The sequence below is a fragment of the Physeter macrocephalus genome, chromosome 12, assembly GCF_002837175.3.
Source record: "Physeter macrocephalus isolate SW-GA chromosome 12, ASM283717v5, whole genome shotgun sequence".
NCBI lineage: Eukaryota > Metazoa > Chordata > Mammalia > Artiodactyla > Physeteridae > Physeter > Physeter macrocephalus.
Genome location: NC_041225.1, coordinates 34,211,573 through 34,235,215, shown reverse-complemented (window position 1 = coordinate 34,235,215; position 23,643 = coordinate 34,211,573). Strand labels below are relative to the sequence as shown.

The 23,643-nt window shown below is 48.5% G+C and overlaps 1 protein-coding gene and 1 long non-coding RNA gene across 2 annotated transcripts in view; both read left to right on the top strand.

The window, feature by feature from the left end:
* Window positions 1–8,958, top strand: part of LPIN1 (lipin 1) — a 15,610-nt gene extending 6,652 nt beyond the window's left edge. The window contains exons 4-6 of the mRNA XM_028496941.2: window positions 2,846–2,960; window positions 4,408–4,511; window positions 7,637–8,958. Of these exons, the coding sequence (XP_028352742.2) occupies window positions 2,846–2,960; window positions 4,408–4,511; window positions 7,637–7,796 (379 nt within the window). The 3' untranslated portion in view covers window positions 7,797–8,958. The remainder of the gene's footprint in view (window positions 1–2,845; window positions 2,961–4,407; window positions 4,512–7,636) is intronic.
* Window positions 4,519–6,526, top strand: LOC114487338 (uncharacterized). Its single transcript, XR_003682356.2, has 2 exons — window positions 4,519–5,157; window positions 5,630–6,526. It is a non-coding gene; the product is annotated as an uncharacterized lncRNA (long non-coding RNA).
* Window positions 8,959–23,643: the final 14,685 nt, after the last annotated feature.

Below are 23,643 nucleotides of genomic sequence, written 5' to 3'. Positions count from 1 at the left end.
AAGAGCATGGTATATCTCTCCATCTGTTTGTATCATCTTTAATTTCTTTCATCATTGTCTTATACTTTGCTGCATACAGGTCTTCTGTCTCCTTGGGTAGGTTTATTCCTAGGTATTTTATTCTTTTTGTTTCAGTGGCAAATGGGAGTGTTTCCTTAATTTCCCTTTCAGATTTTTCATCATTAGTGTCTAAGAATGCAAGAGATTTCTGTGCATTAATTTTGTATCCTGCTACTTTACCAAATTCATTGATTAGCTCTAGTAGTTTCCTGCTGGCATCTTTAGGATTCTCTATGTATAGTATCATGTCATCTGCAAACAGTGACAGCTTTACATCTTCTTTTCCGATTTGGATTCCTTTTTTTTCTTTTTATTCTCTGATTGCTGTAGCTAAAACTTCCAAAGCTATGTTGAATAAGAGTGGTGAGAGTGGGTATCCTTGTCTTGTTCCTGATTTTAGAGGAAATGGCTTCAGTTTTTCACCACTGAGAACGCTGTTGGCTGTGGGTTTGTCATATATGGCCTTTATTATGTTGAGGTAAGTTCCCTCTATGCCTACTTTCTGGAGGGTTTTTATCATAAATGGGTGTTGAACACCAGCCCATTTCTGATGACCCTTTCCCCTTCCCCTTCATGGCCGCATTCAGGACAGCCAAGCCAAACTAAGTCTGGCCTCCTGGTGGGGGGCAGGAAAGCAGCGGCCTCCCTGGAGCTGGGGGCCCAGGGCAGTGTCCCGAGCTGCTCTCAAAGCAATGGATTGAAGTTTGAGACTTATAGTCGTACAGTCAGTCACTCCTGTGTCTCTGTATACGAGTCCTGAGATGTAGACTGTAAGGCCCTTTTAGTGCTAAGGAGGGTTCTGGAGTCCATAGAAGTCCATGCAGAGCCAGGACCAGCCCCTGGGTCTTCTGACACTCGGTTTGGGGCTCATCAGCATCATCATCATCTAAATTACGTTTTGTTGAGGTGCAGAAGAATAGTTCTAAAATATATGCAAGGCATCTGTCGATAGGTAGATAGATGGGTAGATATGCTGTATCTCTGTAATATATGCAAGCTGAAAGGGACCCTTGAGATCATCCAGTAATCAGACAGTGAACACCAGCCTGCCCACGACCGAGGTAAAGCGAGAGGATGTGCTCTCACCCCTCCCTCTGAGCCGCAATAGTAGCTGCTATCCCTGGATTTTGCGTTAGTCATTTCCTGCTCCTCTAAATAGTTAGCACGTGTGTGTGTAATCCTAACCAGTATGTTGAATTGTGCACATTTGTGAACTTTATGTAAATGAATCATATGTTCTTCCGGAACTCACTTTTACTGCTCAACGTGACGTTCCCAGGATCGTGGAGAGTCTCTGTAACTGGCTCGTTTTTGCTTCTGTGTAGGTCTCGTTGTTAGACTCCACCACAGCCCGCTTATCTTTCCTACTGTTGGTGGGTGCTTGAGCCACTTCCGGTTTTCTGCGCTCAGCAGCAGGGCTGCTTGCGTGTGTCCTCTGGGGGCACCTGTGCAGTGCTGCTCCAGGGTGTACCCCCAGGAGCAGGATTGCTGGGCCCCAGAGCATGCACGTGTTGGGTTTTCTTCGGCCTTTGCAAACTGCTGTCCAAGGTAGTTGAACCAGTTCGTACACCAGAAGCAAACAGTGCGAAGTGTTCCTTCCATCGGCTTTACTTTCTTACCTACACGTTGTCAGCCGTTTACGTTTTTGCTACTCTGGTGGGTAAGAAATGTCTCTTTTCACGTGTTTATTGGCCATGTGGGCTTCATCTTCTGTGAAGTGCCTGTTCACGTCTCTCCCTTATTTTCCTTTTGATTTGTAAGAGTGTTATAGATTCTGCACACGTAGCCTTTGTTATGAGCGCTACACATATCTTTCCCCAGTTTATGGCTTTTGATGAACATAAATCTGAGTTGCCTTTAGTTGAACAGATCATTTCCCCTGTAGTTTTCTACTTTCTGTGTGTTGACAAAGCCTTCCCTGACTGTGGGCCTGAGGAAAGTCTCCTATATTTTACCTAAAGGTGTTGCCTTTCACATTGAGGTCTGTAATTCACCGGGAATTGATTTTTGTATATAGAGTGCACTAGGGGTCCGTTTTCTTTTTCTTTATACCTGTATGGATATTAAGTTGTCTCAGCACCATTTGCTGAAAAGAGTGCCCTTCTCCCCTTCTCCCATTTATGAATGGTCATGAATTGAAGGCCCGTAAATGTGTGCCTCCGTTTCTGGCCTTCGTTCGTCTGTGTAGCGATTTGAGTCACATTCCATAAAAACATGCAGACAACAACCTGGTGAGAGTTTAATTGAAATGACAGTGAATCTGTAGACGAATGGAGAATTAATATCTCATTATAATATTGAATATTCCAATTCAATTGTATGGTATATTTCTTCATTTATTTAGGTCTTTGCTAATATATTGCAATAAAGTTTTTAACTTATTTAGAAGTTTTGCATTGGCGTTCCCGAGTGAGATTGGCCCACACTTTCCCCGTACTTCACTACCTCTTTCGGTTTAGTTTTTGAGGTCATGCTGGCCTTGTGAAGCGAGTCTGGAGAGGCTTTCTCTTACTCTGTGCCCTGGAATTCTTTGTTCCTTGGATGACTGGTGGAGGTCTTTGTTGAAATCACCTGACTGGGGTGTTTTCCTTGTGGGAAGACTTGAAAGTACGGATTCACTTTCTGTCTAGTGCTTCTCTGGGATGGCTTAACCGACTTACACATATTTAACTTCTGAAGATACGAAAGCGCTCTTAGTATCCCAGCACCTTTGACGGTTAAAAGTAGTTTGATGCTAATGAAGCTGACGCTCTCGTGCTGACCCATTATTTATTTGTTTTAACAGAGAAGTGATCGAAAAGAAGCCAGAGAAGTTTAAAGTCCAGTGTTTGACAGACATCAAAAACTTGTTTCTTCCAAATACAGAACCCTTTTATGCTGCTTTTGGAAACCGACCAGCTGTAAGTAGTAATCGGGTATATACGAGTTCTTGAAATTACTGTCTGTTCAGATAGCCGTCATCTGAAAGGCCGGCCTAGACTCCCATGTGTAGCCAGATTCTCCTACTAGAAATAACTGCTAAAGAGCCGCTTGCCTGCATCTAAAGGCAAGGAGATCGTCATTATTTCGTGGCCTCTAGTTTTCTTTGAAGGTGGGCTTGTGGGTTTCAGTTTGAAGTTTGAAACTAGAGACTTTAAATTCCAAATTGCTTGCTAAATTATTAAAACAAGAAGGTTAAATAGGATTAGACCCTTTCTACCGGAATGGAACCACAAAGCACAAAGGTGAATTCAGTGTCTCAAATTTTAAGAGTGTTATTTCCTATGGTAAAAGTAATACTTTGAGATTTTGTGCGTACTTCCCAAATTTGCTAAAAAGGTCAGCATTCTGAAGAATGTAGTTGGGTACTTACTTCCCAGTCAGAAAATCCTCCTGCTTTTGAAACTCATGCCCAAGAAAATGGGTCACAGAATAACCTTAAGGAATGTTAGAATTGCAGGGGATGTAGTAGGTGATTTACTTTTTTTTTTTTTTTTTTTTTTTTTTTTTGCGGTACGCGGGCCGAGCACAGGCTCCGGACGCGCAGGCTCAGCGGCCGTGGCTCACGGGCCCAGCCGCTCCGCGGCACGTGGGATCTTCCCAGACCGGGGCACGAACCCGCGTCCCCTGCATCCGCAGGCGGACTCTCAACCACTGCGCCACCAGGGAAGCCCAGTGATTTACTTTTTAACTCAGTTCTTGAATAGAGGGCTGAACTGAGGCCCAGAGAGGACAACTGACTTACTAGGTTCACACACATCCAGAGACATTCTTTCTCTACACTACATGGAGGTATTATTCGAGTTTAATGAAGGTTTTATAACACAGGTAGACCTCGTTTTATTGCGCTTTGATTTGTAACGCTCTGCAAATATTGCTTTTTTTTTTTTTTTTTTTTACAAATTGAAAGTTTGTGGCATCGGTCGAGTCTATCGGCACCATTCTTCCAACAGCATTTGCTCACTTCCTGTGTCTGTGTCACATTTTGGTAATTCTCGCAATATTTCAAGCTTTTTCATGATTTTATACGTTATGGTGATCTGGAATCAGTGATCTTTGATGTGACTGCTGGGACTCGCTGAAGACTCAGATGAGGGTTAGCATTTTCAGCAATAAAGTGTTTTTTGTATGCCCTTTTTGTAGACATAAAGGTGTTGCATACTTAATAGAGTACAGTGTAGTGTAAACATAACTTTTATATACACCAGCAGACCGAAACATTCGTATGACTGGCTTCATTTGCTTTGTCGTGGTGTCTGGAACCGAACCCGCGGTAACTCTGCGGTCTGCCTGTGTATTTGTATCAAATCTGAAATATTTCTATTTACAGTGATTCTTTTCTTCTAATTAACACTTTACCAAACATAGGATGTGTACTCGTACAAGCAAGTGGGAGTGTCTCTGAAAAGGATATTCACTGTCAATCCCAAGGGAGAGCTGGTGCAGGAGCACGCGAAGACCAACATCTCCTCGTGAGTATTGTACGCCCTCGCTGTGATCTCGCTGTGTCATTACTGATGTCGTCGTCTTGACCTTGGAGTGGTGTTTCACAGTCAACGGTATACCTTTGTAATCCTTCGGTGCCTACATTTTAATCTTTAATTCCTACAAGGAAAACATGTGTTAACGTCTCGGATTTTGTCCAGAGCCTAACTTTTGGACAGCCTGCATTAAATCAGATCCCCGCCGGGTCGAAAATTTAAACGAGTGGTTAGATGCTGCTGCAGAGTGGAATGGCGTGAATTTGAAAGCTACTGGCTTACATTTGCCGGATTCGTTTTGAAAGCCTGGAATGCGAATTAGAAATTTAGCCAGATTAAAATATCGTGAGAAGTTATATTTAAAGATGAGGAACCTATGTAGCCCTTCACATTACTGACCTGTAATAATATTCTCACCGGAAACGTGGCCACGTGACGGTAAGAATTCTTCTCGTATTTTTGGCCGCAGCGCATCCTCCCTGAGGCCGTGGGCTGAACTGGGTTACTGTTTGCAGTGAGGCCTCCTGGCTGGCCGGGAATCTCCCTTGACTTGGCTATGTCTCGCTTTGGGTTCCTGACTTCTTCGAGTGGAGAGTGTTTCCTCAGCTTTGCCCACCGGGTGATGTCGGGCAGACAGGTGTCGTCCTGCCTTGTCCATTTCAGAGGCCGTACCCCTGTTGGCCTGATCCCTGCAGACCTGGAAAACGGCCTCTGGCCTGAGCGACCCCCGGGGGCCTGCTGGGGCCCTCCTCATGTGGAGGCGTTGGACTGGGGGAGTTTGGGTCTAGCGGCTTCCCGGGGATTGGTTTTTTTGTTTGATAGAGATCTAGGTTCCCCTAGGGCAGATTTTCACTTTCAAGATGATCCTTTTACCCGTTGGAGTCTAATCCAGCTTAAACAGGACAGTTCCAGGCTAGAGGGTACCCTGGGGTCTGTCCCCCAAGCCTCCCTCCCCCATAGCCAGGCCAGGACCTAAGTAAGCAGTTCCCGGGGTATGTGGGGCGAGAGGGGAGCGGGGGAGGCAGGACCCGCCTCCATCCTGCACAAGGGGAGGCCGTGCCGGTGCTGCCTGATGGGTGGAACGACAGCAGGGCCTCTTTCTTCCACAGCCCTTTCCTTGCGGTTTCTCCCTCTCCTGAGTTCTGAGTGGCCGCCCCGATAACGTCTCCGCTCCCTCTTCTCCGTCGTTCCCCACGTGAAAGTGTCTCCTCGGCCTCGAGGAGAGAGCGGATTTCCATTTAGGGTCAAAAGAACTCTCAGCTGATGGCACGCTGCCCTGAAATGGCAAAGGTTTCCGCCCACGCAGCAGCCCAGTGGCAAGTCTTGTCATAAGGGGTGTTGAAAGGGGGATGCCAGCATCTACGAAGCTCTGCCCAGGAGGCCTCTGAGGTTATCCCGTTCGCTGAGACGCTGGGGTGAAAATGCACGCTTTGCCCACGCCTTGGGGGAGGAAACTTTATTTATCGCCAAGGAATGGTGTCTTCTTCCACCTAGACCGGGAGATGTGACTCTCCCTGCGGGAGGGAGACTCTCCTTCCGCAGTTTAAGCGCACACACTTTTCTCTGGCACCAAACTCGGTACCACCATTTCAAAGCCAAGTGGGCGCCTGCCCCTTGGAAGCTGGGACATTGTCTCGGAGAGGTCGGGGCCCACGCCGATGGGGGGCTTCAGTGCTTTCTTTCTTGGCATTTATGGCCAGCAGCGCGTGAGCTCTGCCTGCCCTGAAGGAGCCCCGCGCGTGGAGGGTTGGTCCGAGAGAGGCACAGATGGAACGGGTTTGGATCTGGGGCCCCCGAACCCTGATGACGAGCCGTGAACTGCCCCTTGCAGGGAGGGGGCCACCTTCCAGAGCCACAAAACTCACAGACAGGTCTCCAAGCCAGAGGGTATTTTAAAATTTTGTTTTAAGCCCTAGGAAAGACGATTCTTGCTTATTAAGAGAGATTTTCCCCATTTTGTGCAAGCACAGTGTTTCTCGTAAGTTCTTTGGAGGTCCTTTATTAAATACACACACACTCATCCTTATTTAAAAGTTATTTTATGCCTCAGAACACGCTAATTCCTTGAGTTTGGATTTCAAAAGCCTTTTTGGTTCTTAGCAAATTAGAGCTGCAGAGGGACCGGTGGCTGTCAGGGAGGACTCTGAGGATATGCGGGGAGGCCTGGGCTTGTCACAGCTTCTGGTTGGAGGTGCCCGGAGGTCTGAGAATGCATATTCAGTACAGAGCTTTCTTTTTGTAGTTCTAGGTCACAGAAACTAATATGCACCATCTCCTTGGGAATACACAGTAAACAGAGTGAGAGCCTTGCAGGGAGCATTGAGAAACACTGATCAGGTCCAAGTCCATATTCATAAAGACCTGAGGCCCAGAGAGGGCAGGACACCTGCCCAGGGTTCCACAGCAGTAAGGTGGGAGTAGATGCCAGGTCTCTTGACCCTCATGCCAACTATGGCTTTTTTTCCTGAGGCTACCAATTAGCCAGGGCGAATTATTTTGTAGTGTTCATGATTTATTGTTGAATAAATTTATGGAGCGTCGGCTCACACTGTTTCACCGCGGCATGCGTTATCTGATTTAATTCTCACGTGAGCGCTGTGCGCAGTTTTCATTTTATCCCTTTACGGTTGAGGAAATCGTGGCTTAGGGAGATGAAGCCACTTGTCGGAGGTGGCACAGCTCATAAATGGCAGAGCTGAAGGTCAGATCGGAGTCTCCTAAGCCCAGGGCCCAGTGCCCTTTCATTGTGCAGCGAGGCAGCCCCTGGGTGGCGCTCCGGAGATGTGCCTTCTCTGTGACTCTTGTCTCCACTGCCCCCACGGCGGGCGGCTGTACGTCTGTCATGCTGTCTTGCTTCTACTCCTTTGAGTCAAGTCAGGTCACACCCGCCTCGCCCACGAGGCCGTCTCCGACTCCCCTCCTTGGCAGACTCTCCGGTTTCCCGTTAATTAGTGAGGGGTTATTCTAGAACAGCCTCCCTCGTGTTAGGCACACGGTCCATTCCCGGGGGTCCTGGATCCCTCCTGACCCCCGGGCGCCGCTCGGGGGTTACGTGCCGGTGTCCCGCGTGGCCGAGTGTCCCTCCCAGGCGGTGACGTTGTCCGTTTTCCTCCCAGGTATGTGAGACTCTGCGAGGTGGTCGACCACGTTTTCCCCTTGCTGAAAAGGAGCCATTCTTCCGACTTTCCCTGCTCAGATACATTCAGTAACTTCACCTTTTGGAGAGAACCACCGCCACCCTTTGAAAACCAGGACGTTCATTCTGCATCAGCATAGTACGTTCCGGGCCACCTCCTGACAGCCTGCGAAGATCAGGTGCCCCCATTAAAGGATAGGTCTGGGAACCTGCAGTCATTTGCTTAAGAGCAGAGGGGCATTTCTCTCCCGGTCCCCCTGGCCGGGGTTGACATTTCTGAGTGATGTGTACGTCCTAGACGGGGCGTCGGGTGCGTCCCTGGTGGGGAGGCCGTGCCCGGTTGAGGCTTCAAGCCCGTGGCAGCGCTGCCCTCCCCAGCCTGCTGCGGGCTGGGAGCGGTTAGTGTGCAAGATGGGCTGTGAGGCGGGGGTCCCTGGGATGACGGGATCCAAGGAGGGGCGCCAGGTGTGCATGGCTTCTGGGAGAATGGGGGACACGTTTGTGCCACGTGGAGGGCTGTGCAGGGTCCTGTGACCTGAATCTGAGGTCTCGGAAGGGACTCCAAACCCCACCGTTCTGGGCCTTGACCTTGCGGATGTCCCCTTGTGGTATTTGCCGACTGGTCTGCTGTTTTTAATTTCTCTGGTTAAAGCTAACCTATATAACTGGCATATTTTCCCCTATTTTTGTGGCACAAGGCTGGAATATTTATGCCTTAACGCACCATGGCAGACGTTTTCTTTAGAATGTGCTTTGTCCAGCTCCCTGTAACTCTGCGATGCCTTAAGTTCAGACTATAGGAAATATTAATTACTAAGGCGGTATTTCGAATCAGTTCGACACTCTGCCAGCAAACTGTCCAGCAACGCGCTGCTGAAAACGTGGGCTCGCACAGAGCTTATGCCAAGTGGTGATGATGTCAGTTTCTTTTGGGAGCTCTCAACAGAAACTGGTTGGTTTTAAGAGAATAGTTTGAAGAAGTTAAATTATATTCTTTGTAGATAGTATTATTTATTACCTTACTCTGATTGGGTTACTATTATAAGCATTTTAGCCATGTTCTTTCTATTATAACTGTCAGTAATACATTAAAAAGATATACGTGTTAGACCATCCAAAGAGCCTTACTCTGTAATTCTCACAACACTGACCTTCTTTTGGAATTTATGAGTCATACTTTTTTTTTTTTTTTTTTTTTTTTTTTGCGGTACGCGGGCCTCTCCCTGCCGTGGCCTCTCCCGTTGCGGAGCACAGGCTCCGGACGCGCAGGCCCAGCGGCCGCGGCTCACCGGCCCAGCCGCTCCGCGGCACGTGGGATCCTGGGATCTTCCCGGACCGGGGCACGAACCCGCGTCCCCTGCGTCGGCAGGCGGGCTCTCAACCACTGCGCCACCAGGGAAGCCCTGAGTCATACTTTTTATTTCCCTTAGCTTTTCCACTCAGATTTAAGGGCAAGTGGATAAGTAGTCATTTGAGTGACATTCGTCAAGCCGGTAGAAGATGGTTCTTTTACTTGTTTGTTAAATTGGCCTGTGGAGAAGAAAATAATTTGAAAAGTGAAAGAATTATTTTGGTAAAAGATTTCGCTTTTCGAGCTCATTTTTTTAAAGAGCGTTTTACTCCAGTGGTTGAAATGCTCTCCTATTTAAATCGCATGGTTAGAGTCATGGAGGCAAACAGTGAAACAGTTGAATGCAGTTTTACTCTTTCTGTGAAAGAAAACCCAGAGGCGTTGCCTTCCCTGTCGCCGGTGGGCTCTGCTGGCAGCGGACGCCTTTCCCGAGCGGTTCGCGTTGGCCACCCAGAGAAACGCAAACACCCGTGCGTAGCTGGTCGCAGATTCGCGGAGCAGCACACACCGCGTGTGCAGATGCCCTTTTGGAGGCATTAAAAATGATTTAAAATAGTCCTGCCTTAACCTGGGCCAGCCATTAGTGACCTTCAGAGGCTTCATTCATTCTTTCTGGCACGAGGGTATTTTGGGGTGAACTTTAACTGCTGTGAACTAAGTAGAAGACGACCAGCTGTAGTCCTCTCTCGCAAGAGCATGCAACTTGGGACCCCCGTTTTGATGCACCCTAAGCTTCCACGCCACTGCCCTCTGAAACAGAGCACGCCTTCAGAAAGTCGCACTCGGGTCTGTGTCAGGTTCAGAGTGTGACCCCTGGAGAGGCAGTGACATTCACACCTGCCTCGTGGCTTCGGAAAACGGGTTTGTTCCCGGGCAGCACTCACGCGTGTGCGAGCTTATCTGTGTTCACACAACCGTAACTCAGTGACCCCCAAAGCCACGTGCTAGGATGCTGTGTTTGGGCCACGCATTTCAGAGTTGCCCGATGGAAACGAATCCCTCCATCGCGACAAGTCATCAAACGTTCATCACACGTGATGAAGAAAAATATACGTCCCTGGTACGTTGGAGAAAATGATTACACCTTCAAAGAGGAGTCCCTTTTCCATTTTAGGTTTGGATCGCCACTTTAAATATATTTTATTTACAATGCTTGATCTGTATTTGTATATGCTGGTACAATGATAAAAATCACGGTAGTACTTCATTGCATTGTGCTGGATGCAAAGCTAGGCTATGTTGTAACAAATGAGACGAATGAAAGACTTCCCTGAAAATCAGGTGTGTGAATTTTAAATAGTTTTTGGTAAGTTAGTAAGATGCGGATTTCCTGCTGTGTGATATCGAGCGTGTTATTTTCTACTCAAAAGCCAAAAAGACGAAACCCCTAACGCTGTGAACTGTTCATTCAGTATTTGGAATAAAAGAGCCTGTCTCTTCTGATGCCTTCGGTGAAATACTGACCCTCTGTATGCACTCGTGGGGGAAGGAGGGGTGAAGACGGAGAGGAGAGGAGAGGGCTGCCCCCCTGGGCTCGTCCCACCTTGATGGGAGGGGCTGTGGAGCAGGGAGGGTTCAGTTAAATGCTGTACCTGAGGTGCCTCCCAGGACCTGGCCTATAATCGGTGTTTAACACGTGGCTCTCACACAGGTGGGCTCTGTTCCCTGTCCTTGAATGGGATGTCAGTCAGGTGCAGCCACAAGAGAAAAACACAGGAGAGGCTCAGGAAAACCACGCTTATTATACTTGCAGTTCTCAGAATGGGAGGCAGCTCGCCAGCAGGGCCACGTGGGAAGCACCAGGGTGGTCGGGGCAAAAGACAAGTGATGGGGGGGAGCTGAGGCCACGGCCTTTGCTGGGATTTCTGCAGGAAAGGCAGGGCAAGGTGAACGGCTTAGGACTGCCTAGTGCGAATCATTTCAGTGGCCTCTGAGCTATAGGGGTGGCCCTTGGTTGCCTGGTGCCTTTGCCCTGGGCTGATTACGTCAGAGGACTAGTGCCTCCTGGGGGTGCACAGGCCAGACAGGAGGCCTGGCTCTGGATCAACGAGTTTGCATATCACAGGCATGCTTCAGCTGGACCCTTTGCTACCTCTAAAAACTGGCCAGCCCGTCTTTCCCAGCCAGCAAGTTTTTTAAGATCCCCAAACACTGTAATATACGTAAAATAAAAGAGACAATACGGGTTCCCTTGCCTCACGTCCACTGTCCTCATTTTTTGGACGCTTTCCCGTGGTGTCCCCGATTTGTCTCTCACTGTGAACAGATCAGTCAAAACGCTTGGCGAGTTTACCCAGATGACTTGAAAGCCGCCGTAACTCCTGCTGACCTCATGCATCATCGACGTGCCTGAGGCAGCCTATTGATTTACCTGCGTGCGTCAGCCGGAGTGTTTCGGGAACAGATGTCAGAATATTGGTCCCTAAATGCTTCAAAGCTGTCTCCACAGGGTGCCAGGCTGAGCTCCTCCCGAAGCCCAGATCCAAACCGTTCATCTCTTCATGCCTCTGTATCTTAAAAACAAAACGAACTCTCATTTAGCTGAACGTCACAGGTTTATTTCAACCCTGATTTCAAGTTGTAGGTGCTTCTATCTGGAAAGCAAAAACCAGTGTAGACTCTGCAGTCTTGGGCCCGGCGGTCCTCACACCTGCTCACCCGTCACCACTTTCTCTCCGTGGAGCCAGTAGGCTATGCTGTTTCCATTCGGTTGTGCAGGCAGCCCTCACACATGTGCCGGGGAAACCAGTTCGGTAGCTTGCATTTCCCCAGTGTCTCGGCTGTAATCACCTGAACGTTCAAAATTCTTCCTGTCCTTGTTTTCAAATCCTGATACACCCCACCAGATTTGCCAGTGCCGTCATCGGACCTCAAGGAACATTGCCGATGGGTCAGTGACCGCCGGCTTTGGACCTCAGAGTGACCTTTCCTATAAAAGGTAACGCAGGCAGCCCTGGTACACTCCTGGGACAGGAGAACAGGAGTGGAGGAAAGTACCACAGGCCCCATTTTAAAAAATGAAACTCTGGAATCTGACTTCCTTGTTCCAGCAGGAGTGTCGTCCTAAACAGCTGTTCCAGGGAGCTTTGTCACATCACCCATCATTTCCTACTCATCTGCCTCCCCTTGAAAGTGTCTGTACAAAGCACTGTGCCCTGCTTCTACGGGTCTGCAGTGGCGGGGCATCCCGCCTCTGCGCTAAGCAAAGATAAGGTGGTTAAAAGCGCCACCAGAGGGCTTCCCCGGTGGCGCAGTGGTTAAGAATCCGCCGCAATGACAAGCCCGGGCACTGCCCCGCTCGCCGCAACTAGAGAAAGCCCGCGCGCAGCAACGAAGACCCAACGCAGCCAAAAATAAAATAATTAAAAAAAAATTTTTTTTAAACCCAACCCAACCCCCAAAAATGCCACTAGAGTCGCCTTCCTGTTTCTGATCCCGTTTTCAACCCCTGCTGCAGTGGAAGGTGGAGGTGGGTGTCACCACCACCGCGATAGGTCTTGGTGTCTGCAGGAAACCAGAATTTGAGCATGTGACAGTAAGCTGGCTCTGGAAGTCATTGGCCCCCAGATGGCCACCGGGGGGCGCAATCTGTTTTGGTTGGCAGTTCAGCCTTTAAACACATTGTCCTGGCTTGACAAAGGCCCCTCCCTGTAGTGCTTGCCTTGGAGGCCAGCCAGGTGTGTTGTGAGCTTATGGGGAGAGAAAGTAACATGCGGGACCATTCGGGTACCCAAGTGCCTTCAGTTGGCATGGCCCCAGGTCAAACATCATTAACCGGCCTCGAGGAGGGAGCAGTTTGTGGCTGCTTGTCATTCAGGTCTAAGACCCATTTAGATTCGTGGTTCTCAAAAGTATATAGTCTCAGGGCCTGTAGCGCCAGCATCGGAGCTTGCTAGAAATGCACGTTCCTGGGCTCTTCCCTGGGCCTCCTGAATCAAACCCTGGGCATGGGGCCCACAGTCTGTGCTAATAAATCCTCTCCAGTATTCCGATGCACGCTCAGGTTCCAGAGGACACACCTGAGGCCGGATCCTGCTCCCAGGGAGCCGCTTCTGTATTATAGCAGCTGACGTCTAACTTGGCCTGGTCAGGGCCACAGAAAGGAGCTGCTGAAGGATGGGGGCCCCTGGAAACCCAATACAGCGCCTCGACCGAGTCCAAGGTGTCCTGAGCCTTGGAGGCACAGCTGCCAGCCTGAACCACCTTCCTGGGCATCTCGGTCCGCTGGCCCCGGCTGGGAGGAGATTGGAGTGCGTGTGAACCAGCAGACCTGGGCTCGCCCGGATTTCTGACGGCTCCCTTTCTCCCCAGGATTGTTGGAGCCTTGAGTTGCTGTCCTGATGCCAGGGATCTTTTCACTGGTGCAGGAAGTCCATTCAGCCTTGCATTGCTTTTAATGAGTTTTGCAAAAGCAAGTAGCCTCTTCCGGTGACTCATTCTCCCTTTTGTGAACCGGAGATGGTGGTTTTAGGTTTCACTTTGGAAAGTAACCACGACTTCTCCGCTGCTGGAATCCGAACAAGTTACATTCATTTTGCAACAAAGAAATGTAAATGTAGGAGCGTCAGTCATATTTCTGCTCTGATTGTAAAAACATCCTTTTCCGAGATGCATGACAGAGCCAAGCTAAGAAGAAATGGTTTATATTTTCAAGGAACACATTCATTTGGGAACTTTATATTTTTCCTTCCAGAGTGGCCTGATAGTTTCGCTTTGATTCTTTTGTCTTTTTGGTTCATATTTCAGGGATATCCTAAAAATAAACAGTGCCTGTTGACTGAGTGAAGCGGTTAACCTCTGTTTTATCGAGGGAGATCTAGTTCTGGACAAATGTTCGTGTTCTTGTCTTCATGCAGCACACAAAGGATGATAATGGAAATAATTTCTTATGCAGTAAAATTGTTTTCATCTGGACCTTCCGCAGAAATAAGTTTACAGTACCCGAATAGGTGAACCTCTTAGGACTGGAGAGTGTGTGTTAAGTGGACAGATGCTACGTACGTAGCATCTTTCCTCCAATTCAAACAATACAGTGATCTCCAGAATGTTGCGGTGTTGAACTAAATCATTTTAATATAGTTGTATTTAAGTACGCACAAACGGAGAGCAAGAGCCCTTATACAATAATAAAACCAAAATGCATTTAAAATTAAGAGCAGATAAAACTAAAGCACCAATGAAATTCAAATTAAGCTGAATGTTATGTGGTAGAAAATGATGTATGAAGGCTAGCCAGATGATGCTGGATTGGGGTTTATAATAGAAGTATTCGTGTTTTATGTTTCATTTGTCAGCTTGATTCTTTTGGTTTTTGAGCGTGGGGGGGGGGTCATCATTTTATTATTATTTTATTATTAACACTGACTTCCGCAAAATACAGTAATGAAAAAGTTCTTATTTCCCATTTCCAGCAACACTGACGGCTAACGAGCTGTTGCAGATTCTTCCAACAGGATGGGGGTCCCCTCAGTAAATTGTCTGATGGGATGAGCGTGGCACCGACTTGGAAATGGGGGCTTTGGTATTTAGCCAGGGCTCGCGCTACCGAGATTCCATTGTCCTAATCTTCTCTGTTTGAAGTGCCGTAAAACTGTCGTTTGGACGTCGTGTGACATCATTCGGTACTTAGCACATCAGCACACTTGGAGGCTGGGTCTGGGGTGCCCTTCGCCTTTTTCTCCTCCAGGATTCTGGCTGATGGAGCACAAGTGAAGAAAATGGGAACTCACGGGTCAGCTTTTTTCCCCCAAATGACAGAAGTTATGGAAGTTGCCTGGAGCGTTTAAATATCTCTTTTCACCCCCCAAACTAGAAAATTCCCCCCGTCTTTGGCTCCGTGGAGAAGGGAGCATGCCTGCCGCTTTTGGGCCCAGCCGGCCTGCGCCTGCATCGTGCAGCAGAAGCTCAGCACCCCCACCCGCCAGAGGGAACAGCGAGGGGGAGGCCTGCTTGGCAGCCCCTCCCACAGGGCGGGGACCGTCCCTCCAACGATGCGGAGGGTCTGACGGGCTAAATGAACATCTGCATGCATTAAGGGAGGCAGGTGGGCAATTGTGTTTCCAGGGAACCAAAGCGATTTTGAAACTTGTAAGGATGGTTTTGCTTGCTTTGGGAGAAAGTTGGCGAGTGGTCAGGTAAGAACCTTTGCGTGAATTTGGGGGGCCCTGGGACGGCTTTCCCAGGGACTGGGGAACCAGGCCTGGCACCTCTCCTGCCCACGAGCACTTCCTGTCGCAGGAACTGGGGCAGGGGAGCTGAGCAGCCCCCAGACCCCCAAGGTCTGTTCCAGTTCACAGGGCACCTGGAGAAAAGATGGGGGAGGGATCTAACCTTGACACCTGGAGATGAATGGGACCTTGGGTGGCATCTGTCTCACCTGAGCTCTCAGCTCCTCACCCCTGCAATACCCAGCTGATGAGAAAGCTCCAGACCTGGGTTCCTGAGATACCCTTGACATCCTCTGGGGACGGGGACGGGGGTGGGGGGGGGCGGAGTGGGTGAGGACAATGAACTTGACTTGGGCCTCAGAGAAGGCCTGGCTTTTTCTCTCCTCAGAACGGCAGTACCTGGCAATGAGCATCCTTTTACAACAGTGTAAAATCATCAGCTAAAGTACAAAAATTGAAATTCAGATACAAGCAATAATTTAGGGCTGTCGATGTACAATGTATGAAAACGTGAGCTCATGAAAAGGGCAGACGTTAAAACCGAGCATGGGGGCTTCCCTGGTGGCGCAGCGGTTGAGAGTCCGCCTGCCGATGCAGGGGACGCGGGTTCGCGCCCCGGTCCGGGAGGATCCCGCGTGCCGCGGAGCGGCTGGGCCCGTGAGCCGCGGCCGCCGAGCCTGCGCGTCCGGAGCCTGTGCTCCGCAGCGGGAGAGGCCACAACAGTGAGAGGCCCGCCTACCGCAAAAAAAAAAAAAAGGTTAAACGCCTCCGTTCCTGGGACACCAATGCTGGCATTCCTTTGATGCTAGGACTCCCTTCCCAGGTGCCAAGGCTATACTGACTCGCTGTGCATGTGCTGGTCTGTTTTGTTTTGTTTTTTTAAGGTTGAAGAAGTATATCCCTGACTTACTTCATGTTCTTCGTTCTGATAAGATAGGAAACTGTGCTGAAAGCCATGCGTCTCTGGAGCACTTTCTCAGAGTAATCTGGGAAGGTGGCTTCTGGGCTGCAGTCCTCGGGGTGGCTCAAATAAAATGCTTTTTTATTCTTATTATAGATTGTTTATTGATTATTTTCTTTGACAGCATGTTCATTGAAACAAGTCCTCCAAGGACATCTCTCAGCTGGCGTGCCGACAGGCCGCGTTGACAGTGGTGCCCCTCTGAGCATCTCTTTGCGGTTTACGGAGTGTTTGCACATTCCTGAGCTCACTGGCTTGGTCCCCCCTCCCCCCGCCCTGCGGCCCCCTCCCCGGGCGCGCCTCAAGCATCTCTCAAGGCCTGGTGGAAGCCTCACCTTCCTATGGTCTCTGTGGAGCTCTCTGGATGGCTGCCGCACGCCAGTCATTCGGTTCATCCTGACTTGCTGAGCAAGACCGAGGAACAGGGAAGTCTCCATTTCCCTGTGTCATCCCACTTCAACTCTGCGCCCCATAGAAGGACATGCTCTTGTATTTCTTTTCCAAAGCAATGATTGCAGCGCCTGGCACTTCGTTTATGTCCAGAAAGGTTGATGTGTAACCCTAGTCGGTCTTGCAGTCTTTCCTTACGGGCACCAGCATCCTACCTGGGCATGAGTTTCTTCATCTGTGAGGTGGGACAGCACTGTTCTCCCTGCGGGCTCCACACGGATGCCAGGAAGCAAATAATGGCACAAAATTACGGGCATATCTGTGCTTTGGACGTGGCACAATCCTAAGTTTTGTTGTCATTGCTGTTTCAGATCACTGTTTACATTCGCTCTGTTTTACTGAGGAGAAAATGGACGTTCAGAGAGACTGTGATTGGTCAGAGGTCCTCTGATGAGTGAAAGGCAGAGCAGGAGCTGGGGTCTGCAAATCTAGCACGGTCTCAAGTGTTAACAGGCCCCGTCCCACTGCACCCACCGAGAGAGGCAGACGTATGGATGGCCACTGGGGCGACGGAGGTGAAGTGGGTCAAGATCAGAGCAAGCCCACGGTGTGCCCAGAACTCTACACGCAAGAGAGGCACCAACACGTGTCCTGGCTGAGCTGCTGGAGACAAGAGGACACTGAGCAGGGAAGAGGCCGTGAGAAAGACCTGAAGCGTCTTCCACAGATTACTCAGGGTTGAATCATTGTGTGTGCCGCGGTGCCTTTCCGAACGAGCACATTTTGAAAAATGGGGTAAGCGCTTCCTGTTGCGACCAGAAATGCATGCAAACCAGGCCCCGTTCCTCTCACCAAGCAGAGCTTGACCTTTCAATTTGGAAATATCTGCCAGGGCCCCATTCTGCTTGGGTGGGCGGATGGAGCACGTGCCACTGTAACTCTGCCAAAGACACCGACCCTGGGCTGCACTGGGGGACTCACTCGCCAGGCGCCGTGAAACCTGCCGACTGCACGCGCCAGGGTGTGAACTGAGGAAGGAGCGTCTGGGGCACGGGAGCGAGCGAGTGGTACTCGCCTTCGGCCTTCTGTTCTCTGTTTGCCACAGATGTGTTACAGCAGCCCAGGAGCACAAAGGAATGACACTCATGTTCAGTTGCTGAACTCCTGCTGTGTAATATCCTGGTGGAAATGTTAATTGGTTTTGGACTTCCTGTGAAAATGGGGCAGGGACAGGGCATTTGGAGACCCTGAGCTTTAGGAGGTAGAGCAGAGGTGGTTAGCTGTCCTTTGAAGAGTCCTGCTGTCCTGGAGAGTCGTTGCTGAAAAACACCTTCCTCCCAGGGACTAAGTTCCCCAGCCCCCAGCCCCCAGCCCCACATCTAGGTGGGGCTGTGTCACCCCCATCTTGGCAATGGAACTATAAGCAGCAGTGATCTGACCACCTCTGGGCCAAAGCAGTTGAAAAACAGGTGTGCCTTTTTCACATTCCCTGTCTCTCTGCATCGCTGGAAGCGAAGGTCTCCAGGGCAGAGCCACAGGATGGAAGGAACCTGGATCCCTGAATCACTCGGTAGTAGGCCACCTGCCAAATACGCAGATGAACTTTGCAGAGGGAGAAATGTTTCCATGGTGATAACCTCTGAGATTCAGTGGTTTATTTGCGACAGCAGCTAGTGCTACCTAACTGATCCACAGAACAAGAGAACAGATGAGGGAAGAGATTCTGATTGGAGAGGAGCATGATGGCAGAGCAGTCCTGGGGAGGGAGGTGGCCGCCCAGGCCTCCTGTGACAGCGAGGTCACTGTGCTTTAGGAGAAGTGGTGTTTCATCCTGAGTTCTATGTTTTCTTTTTCTGTTTGTTAAAGAAGGAGAAAAAGGGAGAGAGGTATTTGACAATGTGAAAAAATGCTACTGAGAAGCTTTCTTCTCCCATAAGATTTTCTTTTTGGTGAAGGGAGGAATTAGAACTACATTGAAAGAATGATAAGCAATAAAAAAGGAGCAACTCTCAGCCCCAGGAAAAGTAAAGAGTTATAGAAATACAAAATATCATGGCGTTTATACTAGGAGGTTTGGGGATGGGAAAAGAGGGTATATGAAAGATAAAATCTTCATCTATCATAGTAAGTCAATAAGTAGTATCTGAATTTGGTTAATGCAAATATTATAGTTCGTTCATATTATTTAGAAATTAAAAAAAATTAAATACCAGAATCAACAGCTGAAAGAGTTGGAAAGGCCCATCTCCAAGGAGCAGGATGGGTATGTGTGTGGTGGACAGGCCAGGCTAGATTTTGGTTCTGTGTCTTCTAGTAACACTCTTTGACTTTTAGGACTATGTGAATATATTATTATGGTTTCAGTAAAACAGATGAAAATTATAAAAGGATGCCAACAAAATAAAGGGAGAAAGAAACAAAAAGAACAACACAGAGGAGGAGCGGGAAAGAAGCAGGAAGAGGAGAGAGAGACGTCCTGCGGAGACTAGACCCAGCACTCGCCTCCCCTCCCCTCCATATGCTTCCACTCTTCCTAAGGGACAAGGCTTCTTCACTCATCAAACTCTTCAAGGACAATCCTTTTTATTCCACCCAGTGGCCACATCTCAAGAGCACCAATCCATTTATTTATACGCTGCTGTATGCCTAGCGTGAGTGTTTATGGAACAATCAGAGTGGTGTCTGGTACCTTAGAGCTAGTACTTGACAATAAAGCCAGCCTCTGAAGGAGTAAAATACATTGCAGACCCACTGTACGCCTGATAAAATGCCAGGTGCTAGGGGCTCCGAGGAGCGCGTGGTCAGGAGGAGATGGATGTTTAAGAAATTGTGTGCTGAGGTGGGGCAGGTGCCGCGATAGTAATGTCCAGGGTCCTAGGCGGGGGTGGCAGGGTGGAGGGAAGGGTAAGTTTATCTGGGGGTGGGGATGGTGGGTGTTAGGGAGGTGCCTGGACTGAGTCTCACTTCTGGCTGAACAAGTCCCAGACCCTCTCAGAGCCCCCCGGAGCCCAGCTCCAAAAACGTGTGAGCGGGGGGACCCACCTCCTGCCCGCTCCTCTCCCGACCTCTGAGCCCAAGGCTGGCCGGGTGGGCTCCCAGCATCTTCACACCTGAGGAGAGGGAGGCGGAGCCTCATCTGGCCTCAGATCCAGGTCATCTCCATCCCAGCTCTTCTCCTGTTCTTCCAGGAGAGAGGGGGCTGTGGACACCTTGTCCAGGTTAAAAAAAAAAACCCTGATATTTGGTTCCTACAGGCCCGTTAGTTCTTCGTGCAGAAGGGAGGAGGAGTAATTGATACATTTCGGTGCGTTCTGGCTGGGAATCTCTGAGCATACACTTTGCGAGTCTTACATGAAGAGAAGGAGATTCTTGGTGGGGAGGCAGAGCGTTTAGAGACCCTGTGGGCCTCCGTTGTCCTTGGGGAGGCTGCAGCTGTGTGCCCCCAGCAGAATTACAGCTGTGGCCGATGCTGGTGAGAAGTCTTAGAACAGAGGACCTTCGAGGTCCTACCATCAGAGATCCTCAACCTTGGTTGGATATTAGAATTAATGGGAGGGGGGTGGTGTTTTAAACATCACTGATGTGTAAGTCCCACCCCAGACCAACTGAATCTGAGCCTCTGGATCTCCATCCTCCAGGGAGGTGGGGCTGGGCTTGCTCGGCAGGGCTCACGTCGTAAACTCTGATTATTAGAGATTTGAAAGACCCAGACAGTGGGTTCAACCACAGCAGCATGATGGTGGATTTTGTCTACAGAAGGATAAAGACCTTTGTGAGCTGGGGGAAGGAGTTGTTTTATGAGGGTTATTCCATCTTCTTGAGTAACGCAGAGAGACAAAAACCAAAACGGAATTGTCGAGAAACAAAACGCTACAAATAAATGTGGTATGCTCTGCTGAGGGAGCAGAGATTGACGTGATACACGGTTAGGCACTGGGGGTGCCAGGAACACCTGGGGAAACAGAAATGAAGAGACTTTAAGAGGCAGAAGGGGGCCTCTAATAAATACGGAGACTTCAAATTTCTCAAGTTTTCAGTAAGACGGCAGTGTCTCAGATGTCGCTTTCTGAAGAGCAGTCTGTTTGCAGCCATCACTGCAAACCTCCTCCAAGGTGAAGGCTTCCTGCTGAATTTGTGCTTCTGGAAGAAAAACGCGACCAACAAATGGCCAGACTCACTGGGATTCTGCTGAAGCAGAAACCAAGCAGATTGAACTTTTTCCATGTATTTTCCATTTCTTGTCCTCTCACAGAAATTTCTGAAATCTGTAGTGGTGTTTGGCTGAGTGCTGAACTGTGCAGTGAACTGGCCTCGCCACCATAATTTTCACAGAGCTAGGGATTTGCTAGGGTTTTGTAACATTTGTGGATGGGGGGGGTGGTGCTGAGGTAATCTTGTGGTTCTTCATGGATCTTTGGAAAAATGGGGCGTACGAGAGACTTGGCATTGGATTTCTGTCCCTTTGCAAGTGTTAAAAAAAAAAAAAATCACATCCCTTCCATTGGAAGGAGCTCAGGAAGCAGCCGCTTTGGAACAAATCCATCCAGAATCTACTTCCATCAGGACCTCTTTCTCTAATCTTGAGTAGAATGAGACATTTGAAAGGAGAATTATTTTAGATTCGACTTCTTTGGCCTTTAATTCCTATGTGGAAATTTTTAAATGGGAAACAATTTAGTGTCCATATTTGAGAGCATTGTTTAATGTATATTTGGGCTCAGTGTACAATCTCTCCAGGGCTGTATTAGACTGTATGGCTGAACTTATGTACAAAGTGAAATAGAATAAAGGTGAATTTTCAGAAGAGGGGAAATGTGGCCTTGGAGTTAATTATTGTCTTGTTTTTTTCCATCAGAGCTTTTGGTGATACACATGGAATAGTGATAGGAGTTGAGGGGGTGGGTTCACACCTTGGGGAGTGATGTCCCCATCCGGAGGACAGCTGCACTCATAGACACACATGGAATTCGATGCGAGTGCAGAGTCTGGTGGCAGCAGCCACCCTGTTGGTTTCAGTCTGCATTTGATCAGATGGAATAGCCTGGGAGACTGTGGGTGACGTAAAACATCCAAACACTATCCCAACAGCCTACTCACTCACTGACCTTTCTGCGGTTGGTAAAGTGGTCCTCAGAAGAGATCGAAGTTTAGAATCATCTTTCATTTTTTAGTTGTGCAACATTTCAGGTGGATTACGGATTTGATGCCACCTCATCCCAGGCAAATATCCACTCTCCGGTTGGATTAAGTTTTCTGTTTATTTAGCCAAAGGTGCAGACACCTACTGGAAGTGAGGTGGTCACACAGAGCGGAGAGCAGAGGATTCACTGTGATGCATTAGAGTTTCCTCTGGCCCTTCATTTATCTGCAGGACAATAGCCAAGTAGGATAGTCTCTCACTGGGTCTATGAAAGTCAATTTTTTATTGTTCTGTAATATCCAAGACAGCCCAGTCCTGCAAGTTCACCCCTGGACTGTCATTTAATATTTTTTTATCTAAAGAGAGAAAGAAAGAGGAAGAGGGAGAGGGAGAGAGAGAGAGAGAGGAATTGGTTCACAGAGTTGTGGGTGCTGCAAGTCTGAAATTTGCAGGGCAGGCTGGCAGCCTGGAGACCCAGGGAAGAGGTGATGTAGCTCAAGTCCAAAGGGAGTCTGGAGGCAGAAGTCTTTCCTCCTCAGGGGACCTCAGTCTTTTCCTCCGAAGGTCTTCAGTTGATTGGATGAAACCACTCACATTATGGAGGGTCCTCTGCTTAACTCAAAGTCTACCGATTTAAATGTTAATCACATCTAAAAAAATACCTTCACAGCAACATCTGGACTAGTGTTTGACCAAACATCTGGGCACCAGGCATAGTCTAGCCAGGTTGATGCAGAAAAATTAACCATCACAGATGATAAAGCTGAAACTCAGAGAAACATGGACCGGTGTAGCTAGGACTTGAGTCGGGAGCTGACTCCAGAATTTGTTCCATTAAAGCCACACCGTCTCATTTAGTGTGTGTATGGATGGGTAGGGGCACCGGACCTATTAACCCCGGGGGTCTGCTGATGGCAGCAGCCATTTTTCCTGCCTTGATAACCTTCTGGTCACCTTACTGGGAGGAAAATCTGGGATTCCCCCAGGTTTCTCAGGATAGCATCTCTGGAAGACAGTTCTCGAAGACCTGGCTTTGTGAGAAGGTAAGGATTCCTGGGTAGATGCTGGAGGCTGGCCCAGTTCAGTTCAGTTCGATTGAATCCAACCTGAATTCTTTTTTTTTTTTTTACCTGAATTCTTTTGCCCTGACTGTGTGTCGGTTTGCTGTGGGCTACAGCGTAGGGTAGGAGAAACAGAAGAAAATACGTGGCTCGTGCCCTGTGGATTTGGTGGAGAGGGAGGCAGGCAAGCACAGAGTAAAGAGGACTGGAGTACATATTATAGTGGGAACCCAGGGCTGCCCCCGAGGATGACCCTTTCTAATTCAGTCCTTAATAGACAATACTGAAAAATACAATTTTTAAACGGCCTATTTAAATATGTGTTGGTTTGACATTTTGGCCAAGCTTAGTTTGCCTTTGACAGAGAGCTTTATGATAAAGAACTTGTGATCAGCGGTGACGTGAGTATGTGTACGTGTGTGTATAATTTATCGGAAAGAACCAACAAACATGGATTTGAATCCTAACTGGTGCTAAAATTAAAATAAAGGTAAAATCAAGACTCTCATGGACATACATAATGAATACATGCCAAGAATTTTATTTAACTCATTAATTAATGAGGGAACCAGTAAAATGTAAAAACAGGTTCAATGGAGAATTCAAAGAACACACAAACACAGGCAGCCAGGAATTGGGAAATGAATTTGCAAATAGATGCAAAACAATTCCGTATCCACAGGGCAATAATCAGTTGCGGCTCCAAGGACCAAAATTCATTTGCATTTCCATGGACAAGAATTATTTGCATTACTATCAGTTTTCTACAGTTTACAGAGTAGTAAATAGCACAAAGCAGCACAGAAGTTTTAGATATCTTGAAAGGATGCTCTAGAAAGAACACCTAGTAATCTGTTTTATTCCCATTTCAGAGACTTTCACAGTTTTTTTTCTGACCCGGGGGAATACCGGGATAA